The sequence below is a fragment of the Larus michahellis genome, chromosome 6, assembly GCF_964199755.1.
Source record: "Larus michahellis chromosome 6, bLarMic1.1, whole genome shotgun sequence".
Classification (NCBI taxonomy): Eukaryota; Metazoa; Chordata; class Aves; order Charadriiformes; family Laridae; genus Larus; species Larus michahellis.
The window spans coordinates 58,400,316-58,412,128 of NC_133901.1; the positions used below are offsets into that span (position 1 = coordinate 58,400,316).

The following is an 11,813-nucleotide window of genomic DNA, read 5'->3' on the forward strand; positions in this document are numbered from 1 at the left end:
TGGATGGTCACCTCCAGCTCTGAGCTGCTCCGTGGCCCTTTTCCAACTCAGCCTGTGTTTGCATGACCAATGTGGAGCAAAATGCCAAAGCCCAGGAGCCACCGCAGCCACCCATCCTAGGAAATGTGGGGAGACTCTGACCTTCCCAGCCAGGCACAGTGGGGAGGAGGAGAAGCCCCCCATCCCATCCTGCTGCTCATGGCACTAGGGAAGCACCCACACCTCCCAGCTCTCTGCCATCCCAGGTTGTGCCTGCCAGACGCCAGCTCTGGAGACGATGTTCTTTATTAAATACCTTGCGCGGGCAGCCCTTGGCGAGTCCATGTGCCCAGCAGCAATGTGAACCCCCTACCCCCAGGAGGACCCCCTGTCTGTGGGAAGGCATCTTTTCCAGCATGGGGGTGATGCACAGTGGTCGGTGCAGCCCTGGCACACCATCGGATCTCATCCTGGCCACAGGCTGCAGTGCGGTGAGATGTCCTGGGGGATGCTGAGCTGGTGGAGTCCAAGCAAACTGGCTCTCACTTCCCTCCCCAGCCCCAAGCCTCCTCCGCCATCCCCAGCCCCCCCAGCCCCGCCAGGGCAGTGGTCTCACAGTGGGAGGTGGGGGCATATCAGGGCAGGCTGGAGCCCGAGACCTCCAGGGAGCTGCTCTCCAAGGCCCCATAGCCATCAAGCTTCATCATCCCGATGAGGTGGGTTGGGAGGGAGAGGAGGGAGTGGCGGGTGGTGAAGATGTGGCTGATCTCCATGAAGGTTTTGTTCTTGGTCTCAGGGATGATGATGTAGACGTACAGGGCCACCAGCAGGCAGACGCCACAGAAAACCAGGTAGCAAAAGGCACCAGCTGACATCTGGGGACAAGAAGAGAGCAGGGACGGGGCAGAGCCAGGCACTCCTGACCTGGGCATGGTACGAGGCAGTGTCCCCTCCTGTCACCCTTCCCTGGGCTGGCTCCGGCCAGCAACGAGCTGAGCCAGGAGTGGGGGCATCCCTGGGGTTAAGCCTGGCTTGGCACACTGTCCTGGGGGAGCAGCAGAGCCGTGTCCATCCCCTCCTCCTCCCCTTGCCCCTCTGGACTGGTACCTGCAAGAAGGGGAAGATGAAGCCGATGGTGAAGTTGCAAAACCAGTTGAGGGACCCCCCCACGACGTAGGCGGCTGGGCGGTGCGACTGCGTGAAGAGCTCGGCTGTCATCAGGAAGGGGACACCAGCTGCGGAGGGAGGGGACAGGTCGAGGGTCTGGGGGACAGGTTGCCTCAGGCACCCCCCAGGGTCGACAGGTCCTGCCTGTCTCAGCCCCGCAGCCACAGGGCTGGAGCCCAGCAGGACCCACAGGTCAAAGTGGTGGTGTTGGGAGGGCTGGGGGAGACAGGGAGCACCGGGATGGGTGGACCAGCGTCATGCCCTTGATCTCCCTTTGGGACCCGTATCAGTGGGTGGGTGACGTCCCCCCGGCAATACCACAGGTGCACCTTGCTGAGCGCTAAGGCCAATTTCACAAGGTACTGGATTGGAAAGTTTCAGACTGAGTCAAAGTCAAGGTGGAGCATTTCATCTGGATCCTCATCTTGCAATAGTTTGCCTAAATGCTGATATTTTAAATTTCATGTAAATCACAGGCACAGAGAAACATGGTTTTGGTGCTGCCCATAACGTCCCTTCTAGCCTCCCTCAATCAAAACAGTTTAGCAAATTTCCTTCTATCGAGCACCTAAAAGCTTGGGCACCGTGGCTGATTTGGACAGGAAAGAAGCGACCACATTTCCGAGCACCAGAATTTCCTGCAGGACACAGAAATTTACCAACTGGCTTTTCCCAAGTTGTACTGTGGAAAAAAAAAGACAGAATGACTGAAGATGAAGACCCAAGCCAGTGTGGCTACTAAAAACTGGACAAAGGCTATAGCTACTTCTCCTGAAAGGACTCAGCTCCTCCTGCCGTGTGTCACTGAGCTGGCAACCCTGGGTCCCAGGACAGTCCCTTTGCTGGAGGGCAGGATCCAAGGTCCAGCGCACATCCCAGGGCAGACAGGGATGTGGCAGGGGACTGTATTTGACGTGGTGACACGGGTTGGGTCCCACTGCCTGGGAGCTCTTTATAAAAGGTGCTCCAACGGAAAAGACAGACCAAAAGAAAGTGTCAGTAAGTGAAGGAAGAGCAGAGGCCCTGATGGACTCTTACTCACAGCTTGCCCAGAGTAGAGACATATATTTTTTTGTTTTAAAACTCCTATTCATCATTGTTTGTGAACAATGAGCCATTAAAATCCTAATTAAAGATGTAATTACAGTGAATAAAGTCAGGGCTGAAGATGAATTATAGATCTGTTAACAGCTCTGCTAATACATCAACTGGGTAAACCAGTCCAGGTTTCACTCCTTGCTGTCCGAGCCCGCCCTCACACCAGTGCTGGGTTAGGGGCAGGACGATGCTCACCAGCCGCCCTGTCATGGGAGCAGATGACACCTCCAGAGAGGTCTGGGGAAGGCTGCCAGGGCTTTCTCCCCACTTGGCCCAGGAGCAGGGATGAGGAGGAGGTGTTGGTGTGTGCCCCGGGGACGTAAGGTGCTGGAGGGGCTTGTGGTGGGGTCTTGTTCGTGGGGAGCAGCATGGTAAACCAGGGTCTGGCTGTGGGGAAGGGGCCAAGGTGCTGGTCCTGCCACCTGCCTGCAAACCCCCCTGCTCCCCCTGAGACCCCCATTCCCACCCCACCGCCCCCGGCTCCCTCCGGCCCCAGACCCACCTGGTCCCATGCAGAAGCCGGCGATGATGCCGACCACGCAGACGACGCTGACGTAGCGCATCCAGGGCAGGTCAGTCTGCGGGGGGACACGGGACTGGGGGACGCTGCAGGGGTGGTGGCCCTGAGCTTCATGCCCAGCGTCCCCAGGACTGGGCTTCACGCCTGCCCCTCGGCTCAGCGGTGGCCCTTGAGGACAGTGGCCATGCAGGACACATGGGGGAGGCGCAGACCAGCAATGGGTGGCTTGGGGCAAAACTGGTGAGGGTCAGCCTCGACAAAGCTCAGCAACTCGTGATGCTGAGACATCCCCAGAGCTGCGGGATCATCCTCCGGGAGCAGGCAGCAGAGGAAGGACCCTGCAGACCTCTCCACCTCCATGGCATTTCACAGCCACCTCCCTGGGGACAACTATTTCTGCAGAAGAGCTATCAGAAGCGGCAGGATTTTTCTCATGGGTTTGGCTTCTCTTTTTTGTTGTTTGCTCTGAATTTTCCCCCCCTTTAACTTTGGAGGGAAAACTTTGCTTGGAAGAGCCATCTCACCTCCCATTTGCATGCACGCCCCCTCCCCTGGGGTGATAGCCATCCTTTCATCACCCAGCTCTCATTAATGAACATAGAGCTCCAGCCCTGGCCCTATCAGTGGCCCAGGGGGGTGGTGGTGGCCAGACCCTACCTGCACCAGCAGGGAGACAGTGATGCCAGCAGAGCAGATACCCATGGTGCAGAAGCCGGTGATGATGAGTGGCCGCCGGCCCAGCTTCTCGATGGTGAAGCACTGCCGAGGGAGAGCAGAGACTGATGGGGGGTGGGGTGGGTGGGGAGCTCCCCACCAGGTCGGCGGCACCCCCTGAACCCCAGATCCAGCTGAAGGTGGGAGGATGCTCCCAGTGGTACCTGGGGGTTGGGGGCAGCCCCAGCTTAGAGCTCCAGGGTTGGGGTGGGGGCACGGGAAGAGCCAGGACTCCCGGCGTGAGCAGGCACCGGGAGGCAGTGGGGTCCCGCAGAGCCCCGTTAGGGCGCGGGGTGGGGGCTGGATGGGGTCGGGCCCGAGCGGAGGTGCTGGGCTGGGCATGGGGTGTTTGCGGGGCAGCGGGCAGAGGAGGCCGGGCGCGGGCAGGCGGCGCGGCGGCGGCGGCTGGAGCAGGCAGGGTATTGACAGCAGAACAAATGCCTGTAATTTTATAACCAATCTCGGCACGTCCGTCGGGGGCCGTTTGTGGGGCTGCTCCCGAGCAATCCGGCTGCACGCCGGGCGGCTGCCGGGGGCTGGGGTGGCCCCATGGCCAGGGCAGGGGAGAAGGGGAGAAGGGGGCAGCCTTTGGAGGGGCAGGGGGGGGATCGAGGGGCCCCACTCTGCCGTGGGTTGAGCTACGGGGAGAGGGGAGCAGCTTCCCACTCAGCCCCGGTTTTCTGGGAGAAGCCACCCCCCCATCCATCCCTCTAATTGTCAGGGAGCGGATTTAGTGCTGAGTGGCTTGGGCTGGCCCCGGGTGACACTCGCAGATGGGACGAGGACCATAAATCTGCCTGGCCCAGTGCTAACTCTCCAGCTAAATGAGGCCTGGCTTGGGGGGGGGGCAGGGCTGCTAGCCCCAGGCCAGGCCAGTGCTAGGCTGGGGGGGCAGATGGAGACATGTGGCTCTTTTAACAGAGTGACCATGAAATTGGGAGCCAGAAGGAACCGCTTAGCCCCTTCCATCACCCCCACCCTGCTCCTGCCTGGCATCTCCCCCCAACCTCCCTGCTACCCCCTCACCCCAAAATTCTCCAGCCCCTCCTAGATGTGACCCAGCAAATTGACCCCCTCTCATCCCATCTCCCCAAATTTTCCTGCCAAACCCTCTGCCCCTCAGAAAAGGGGCTGTGCTGTGGCACGGACAGCATTTGGGGTCCCTCCAGCAGCCCCTGTTTGATGGTGCTGGGAGCTGGGGACAAGGCTGTGCCACCGAGGGGCTGCATCCGTCTGTCTGTCCGTCACTCACCCCGATCAGCCCCGCGACAACTTCGATGGCGCCAGTGCCCACGGTGGTGTAGGGGATCTCGGAGACGGGGATCCCGGCGTTCTCGAAGATGGTGTTGGTGTAAAACCAGATCTGCCGAGGAGGGGGACTTAGCGTGAGCCGGGGGGATGAAGCCGTGGGGTGCTTGGTGAAATGAGTTGCCAGGTCTCAGCTCAGCCTCTGCAGAGCCAGGTCCTGGGGTGAGGACCCCACAGGGCTTACGGCATCGATCCCCGAGAGCTGCATGCCGGCATTCACCACCACCACCGAGACGGTTTGCCAGCGGACGGAGCGGTCTCGCAGCAACTGCCAGACGGAGACCATCTCCACAGAGGAGAGCGACCGCTGCTCCTCCTTCATCTCCTCGATCACATCCTGCACGTCGGGTGTCCCCAGGAACCGGTGCAGCGCTGTGGGGAGAGTGGGAGTCACAGGCATGCATCCCCCCATCACAGCGTGGATGCTCATAGGTAGGGCACAGGGCAGGGGCTTGGCTCTGCCTCCCCAGGGGACCTCCCTGACCCATGGGGCTGAGCATCCGTAGGAACCGAGGAGATGCCTGACACCATGGTGGTGGACACCCTGGAAATGCTATGGCGCAACTGGGTAGGAGTGAAGGGCTGAAGCATAAGGACTATGGTGGGCTGTCAGGTCTGGGCGTGGAAGGATGCTGTGAGGATGCACCTTGGTCTTGGGAGACCTTGGACAAGCACCCAGCACCTCCCGGAGCTAGTCCCCACCCCAGGACATCCCCTCACCCTCAGTGGCCCTGCAGACGTCGTTTCTCTCTATCAGCAGGTACCGTGGGCTCTCAGGGAAGCAGTGCAGCAGCAGGAGCTGGAGGGAGGTGGGAATGACCACCACCGACAGGAAAAGAGGCCAGAACCTGTCCTGAGAGAAGTCAAAACAGCACGTGTCACAGGAAGGACAGAGTAGGGTCCAGCGCACATGTGGGGTATTGTGCTCACCTCGCCCAGCAGCTCCGGGAGGCCCAGGACCTGTGCGAAGAAAACCCCCAGGCAGATGAAGATGGTGGGCACGAGGCCCAGGAAACCCCGCAGGCTCTTGGGGGCAATTTCTCCCAGGTAGAGGGGTACCACGCTGAGACAGATACCTGGGGGGGGACAGGAGGACTGGGATGGGAGAGGCAGCCAGGAGGAGGGTGCCCAGCCAGACCCTCAGTGCATCTCCTCCCATGCCCAGCACCATCCACAGCGGGGATGCATGGCCAGGGAGGTGGCCCTCTCTGCCCCATGGAGACCCCCATCACAGAGCCTGTGACCATGGGGGATGACCATGACCATGACTCTAGCCCCCTGGGAATGGGCTGTAGGGGACAGAGCCATGAGGAAGGGGCCATGCACAGCCCTGCAGCACCTACCTGAGTGGACCCCTGTGATGGACCGGCCAATGATCACCATCTCGGGGGACCCCAGCTCCCGGCTGAAGCTCATGAAGCCACCGGCCAGGAGGACGAGGAGAGCACTGCGGCTCAGCGTGCCTTTCCTAGCAGGGTACAAGCAGCAGGGCAGCCCCTCCGGCCCCATCCCATCCCTTGACCACCCTGTCCCATGTCACCCTCTTACCTGCCGTACCGCTCCACCAGCACCCCCACCAGCAAGGAGCCCACCAGCCCGCCCACGGCAAAAATGGAGACAGTCAGGGAGTAGAGGAGGGTCAGGGAGCCGGAGGCCAGCCCGTGCCCATACCGCTGGGACCAGGTGGCATTGTAGAAAGCCTTTATGTGCTGTGGGGCAGAGAGAGACACCAAATGCATTGGGAGAAAGGGGAAGACAGGGGAAGACAGACCCCATAAGGGAAAAATGCCATGAGTTTAACAGCATTGCTGGAGATGCAGGGCAAGACATGACATTGGGGATGACTGGGATGCGCTGGTCTGGTTGCTCAGTCAGCCTCAGCGCCAGAGGGGTTTAAGGACAACTTAGAGGTGCCACAGGCAGAGCTGGAGCTGGAGCAAAGAGGTTGTGGTGAGGTTTCCCAGGCCTTGCCTTCCAGGGAGGAACAATTTTAGGGGGTACAAGAACACAGGCTCCCACGTCCCTCCCATGCCATCCTTCTCCTCGGACTGGCTCTGTGGGCAGCAACCTGAGGGAAATGCCAGCATTTTGGTGTGGGGCTGCCAGGTAGTGATCCCTCCACCCTCCCAGGGAGGGATGTGGAGCCCTTCCCCTGCTCCCGGAGAGGCTGGGCCTCCCTTACCGCCGCCGGCGAGTTCACCACAGCCAGGTTGTAGCCATAGAGCATGGAGGAGCCGAAGGACACCAGGAAGGTAACTGACAGCAGGGGGAAGGTGAGGTGCTGGGAGAGAGAAGGAGGGATCAGCACAGCCAAGGTCACACATGACATGAGCTGCGTTGGGTCATTGCCCCTTTTCTAGTAGGGATGTCCCTGTCCCAGAGAAAAGACCCCAACGTGATGGATCCCTGTGCTGAGCACCGCTTCATGCCACCGCCCAGCACCCAGCCTGGCCGATCCGGCTGCCCCGTGGCTGGTCTCGTGGCCATGGCATGAAGCTTTGTCCTGGCAATGGCCCAGCTCAGGCTGGTGGTCCCGGCTGCCTGTCCCCAACACCCCTGTCCCGGGGCTGGCAGGGGGCAGCGGGCAGAAAGGGGCAGGCAGAGGAGGGAGAGACGCCCGTCCCCTCTTGCAGACGGGGGCTCCCAAATGGCACCGCTGCGAGCTGCCCTCCCTGCCCGGGAGGCCCAGAGCTGCGGAAAGGTGCAGTTCCCCACGGCGAGTCCCAGCCTCCCCCAAAACGCCACACGCACCCACCCCCTAAGCCCTTGCCCCTACCAGTGCCTCCATCACCTGCTCCGGCAGCAAGGGGGGACCTCGTTGCGGGGATCTGATGGCTGCGGAGGGACACCCTGCAGCCCTGACCCATCCCGGGGGGTTGAGACCAGCCCACCCCGGGATCAGGGTGCCCAGCAGGACCCAAGAAGCACTCAGGTCACCCCCCCCAGCCGCAGGAGCACCCCTGGGTGCTGCACCCGGCTGTCTCCCCTGGAGCAACGGGCATCCCACGGCCCCGCAGGGACAGGGCTGTGTCGGGGCGAGCCTGTGTCCCTCGGGAGCAGCCCCGCGTCCCAGCATCCCCCCCCCCGCAGCCCCCCCAAGCACGGTAGCCGGATCCGTAGCACCCAGCAGCTCCCGGCTCACGCACAGCAAATCCCCGCTAATCCCATCAAGAATCCCGAGCTGGGAAAGAGTGGGAAAGAGGGGGGAGTGTCAGGCCTGGGCGGGGGGGGGGGGGTGGGGTGGGTGAGAAGAACACGGGACACCCTGGGGCAGACGGGAAGCGGAGAAGGGGCAGCCCCCCCAGCCCGCAGGGAGCTCACCCCGGTGATGTCCCCGCCGGGCCGCGGGGTGCCTTTGCCGACGGTCGGGGCGAGGCTGCAGCTGGAGCCGGGGGAGGGAGGAGGAGGAGGAGGAGGAGGGCGGGGGGAGGAAGGCAGCCCCGGTCCGGCTGCCTGGCTCGTCTCTCCCATTTTTAGATGGAAGGAGGAGAGGGAGAGGGGAGGGAAGGGAAAGGAAGGGAAGGGCAGGGCAGGCAGCCCGGGTGCCCCGGGGCTCATTGGAGGCGCCTGAGCGGCCGGAGGAGGAGTCCGGGAGCCTTCCCCCCCTCGCCGGGGGTGGGGTGAGGTGGACTGTGGGGTGGCATTGGCAGGCGGGCGTCTCCGGGCTGCCCAGCCCGCTGAGGGGCCACGCTCAGGCCCGGGCACAGCGGGACCAGCAATGTGATGACGCCCTGCCGCCGTTGAGCCCCCCCCCCCCCGGCATGTCCCCTCCAAACGGGGGTGGCTCCCGGGACCAGGGGCAGCATCCCTGCATCACCCCTGAGGCTGGGGGCAACGGGGCAGCCCCACATCACCCAACACCCCCATCACCCCCCGGCTCCTCTCCCACCCTGACAGACGTGTGGGGCAGATGCGCCCCCTCCTCTGCGACACGGGTAGGAGGGCTGGCACCCACATGGCCATGGCTCAGGGTAGATGCCTTTCCCGGACACGGAGGGACATGGAGGCACATGGAGGGGCACAGAGGGGCACAGCCCCAGAGAGGAGGGACTCGGCTGATGGCAGCTCAGAGGAATCCAATTTTGCTGCGGCCAGGAGCTGCCTCCCCTGCTGCTAATGAAGTGCCTTTAATTAGCAGCCTAATAGCAAGCTCTTAATTTGCCGAACAGCCAGCTGAAAGGATGGGGGACCCCACGAAGCCACGGCTGGCAACAGCTCCAAGGGCTTAAAAGGGACAGGCCCCGGCTGGCCGGCCCCACCTCGGGGGGGTCCCGTGGGGCTGGGGGCAGAGGAGCAGGGCTGGGAGAGCCCCACGGGCACGGGCAGCTCTGGGCCTGCCGTGCCCAACCCCAGCCAGGCTGTCTCGGGTGAGGGAGAGCCCGGGCGCCTCATCCTCCCACACAGGATGCTCCGGCTCCCATCTCCTCCCTCCACGTGAGCCTCCAGCTCTCCCCGAAAGCGCCATGCCCTCTCCCCCAACCACAAGCTGTTCCCAGCCTGCTGGTGTTCAGCTTTTCCCAGGGCAGGCACCTGCTCAAGAGCTCCTATGTCTTGCTCGGACTCAGTTTCTTCATGTCTCAACTGGGGCATGGCCTTTACCTTCATGCAGGTGTGCTGGGTGGCTGCAGAGACCTCGGTGACAGGGCCATGGTGCGGAGAGACCTGCAGGGAGCCAAAGTCCTTCAGGGGATGGTTCCATTTTGTTCCCAGAGCAGCAGGATGAAGATCCATTTATTGGACATGCCCATAGGTGAGATGACCCACAGGAGGAGGACATGCAGCCTGTGGGTTCCAGCCATGCCCAAAGCACTTGCAGTGCTGCAGGACAGCCCTAAACACCCCCAGGACTCACCCCAAGCCCTGCACTAAGACAGGGCAAAGCAACGAATCCAGGACAGGACGATAAGCCAGGCCACGCTGTGTCCCACAGCCATGCTCCCACTATGGTCATCCAGGTATGTGACTCGTCTCTGGCACCAGTACCTGGAGGGTTAAATGTGCCCAGTCTAGTGGTCATTGCCAGAGGGAGAGGAGGAAACTGCAGCAGTCACCTCTCCCCCATTCTGAGCCATTCCAGCAAATACCCACCTAAAAATCCTCCTGGAGCTTCCCGGCCCCTTTGCCTTTACCCTTCCCCAAGCCCAGTGCTCGGCCCCGCAGCCACAGCCCCCCTCCCACCACACAGCCTGGTGCTGGGGACCGAGCAGGGACATCCTCAGGACTCTGCTCCAAGCGAGGTGGTGGCCACTGCCTTGATTTAGGGGATAAATCTGGGTTACTGCCACCAGTTCCCAGCAGTGACGGGGATACTGGAAGCAGAGGTTTAGCAGCAGCTGTGCAGGTGAGAAACACGTGCTGAGGAGGGAGGAGGAGAAGGAGGAAAGCCTGGGGTGCCAATTAAGGGCCACCAGGGAGCTGGGTTAATTGGAGACACTCCTGTGACCTGACCCAGTGACGGTGGCACACGGCAAGACAGGGACGAGTGCCGGCGAGAAACACCCGCTGTTCCGTGCTGTGAGGGAGCTCGTCTCCACAATTTACAGCTGTCCTCGTTACTTCCCTGCCTCTGTGCAAGGAGTCCCTGGCTAAAACACCCCCCTCGGCTGGGAAAGCGGCTGTGAGCCCACAAACCAGCCTCATCGCCTCCCACTGTCACTCCCAGGAACTCCTGTCCCACTCCTGCCTTGCTGCTGCCCCGGTCCCCAGAAGCAGCACTGGGGCTGTCCCTCTCTCAGCGCTCCACACCGTGGGATGCTCCCACGCCTCCTCTCCTCCAGGCATCGCACACACCACGCCTGGGGCATGCAGAGAAACCCGGGAGGATCGGGAGAGGCAGAGCAGCAAGAAGAGCCGGTTCCAACACGCACCCTACACACAGCAATAGCATTTGCCAAGGCCAAGGAGGACAGAGATGCTGCTGGGAGCCCCATGCTCTCCTGAGGCTTCCCCACAGGTTATGGTGTCATGGGAGACAGGTGGGATGGAGTTAACTTTCCTGCTAGCAGCCGGTGTAGTGCTACGGTTTGGATTTGGGATGAGAAATGGTGTTGATGGCACACTGGTGGTTTTGGTTGTTGCTAAGCGATCAAAGCCTTTTCTGCCCCTCACACCACCCCACCAGTGAGGGCTGGGGGTGCACAAGAAGCTGTGAGGGGACACAGCTGGGACAGCTGACCCCAACTGACCAAAGGGTTGCTTACCATACGGTGTCACGCTCAATATATAAAGCTGGGGGAACAAGAAGGAAGGGAGGGATGTTTGGAGTTATGGTGTTTGTCTTCCCAAGTAACCGTTACGTGTGATGGAGCCCTGCTTTCCTGGAGATGGCTGAACACCAGCCTGCCCATGGGAAGGAGCGAATGAATTCCTTGTTTGCTTTGCTTGCATGCAAAACTTTTGCTCTACCTACTGAACTGTCTGTATCCTAACCCAGAAGTTTTTTCTCACTCTTACTCTTCTGATTCTCTCCCCCACCCAAACTGGGGGGGTGTGAGTGAGCGGTTGCATGGTCCTAGTTGCTGGCTGGGGTTAAACCACGACAGACAGCGTGGTGCTGCACGGGGTCCCAGCAGAGCTGAGCTGACCACGGTGTGGGCAGAGGCAGGATCCAGCCTGCCCCGAGGAGTTTGTGTGTGTGGGGAGTTTGTGGGGGGGGAAGGCCAGAGCCGGCCCCGCTGCAATGGCAGAGCCCCTGGTGCCTCCTGCCTCCCTCCCTGGGGCCAGGCACTGCCGGACACGAGCCAGCCATGCAGGACCTCACACCAAAGACGTAAAAAAACTCACAAAAAAAAAAATGATATGAGGATTTCTGCAGGACCAGGGAATGCAGCGGCGTGAGAGATGCACTGGGAGAGTCCATCCCCTTTTCCAAGATGAGCTGGGAATCCTGGAGAGAGGTCACAGTCTTCAGCGCTGCCTCTTGGTGTTCACCCAGCACCATCTACTCTGAACTAGGAGCAATACAAGGAAGCAATACGCAGCTCAAATAAATGAAAAGATGCATTGCCTGCAGCCAACAGCCCCCTTC

At 61.3% G+C, this 11,813-nt stretch overlaps 1 protein-coding gene across 1 annotated transcript; it reads right to left on the reverse strand.

Moving 5' to 3' along the window:
- Positions 1-268: 268 nt before the first annotated feature.
- LOC141744744 (solute carrier family 2, facilitated glucose transporter member 5-like) lies at positions 269-8,277 on the reverse strand. Its single transcript, XM_074591351.1, has 12 exons — positions 8,108-8,277; positions 6,969-7,067; positions 6,335-6,495; positions 6,130-6,254; positions 5,717-5,862; positions 5,507-5,639; positions 4,971-5,158; positions 4,731-4,841; positions 3,422-3,523; positions 2,747-2,822; positions 1,087-1,214; positions 269-854 (listed from the first exon to the last, which is right to left on the reverse strand). Exons 1-12 carry the CDS (start codon positions 8,255-8,257, stop codon positions 615-617), a joined length of 1,659 nt encoding a protein of 552 aa, XP_074447452.1. The 5' UTR covers positions 8,258-8,277; the 3' UTR covers positions 269-614.
- Between the last annotated feature and the right edge of the window lie 3,536 nt (positions 8,278-11,813).

Bases quoted from the DNA above. Each gene is read 5' to 3' on its own strand.
- LOC141744744 (XM_074591351.1), bottom strand. From the start codon at position 8,257: ATGGGAGAGACGAGCCAGGCAGCCGGACCGGGGCTGCCTTCCTCCCCC. The intron at 6,255-6,334 runs GTAAGAGGGTGA...GTACCCTGCTAG, and splicing joins CTGGTGGAGCGGTACGGCAG to GAAAGGCACGCTGAGCCGCA. The intron at 5,640-5,716 runs GTGAGCACAATA...GACTTCTCTCAG, and splicing joins TCCCGGAGCTGCTGGGCGAG to GACAGGTTCTGGCCTCTTTT.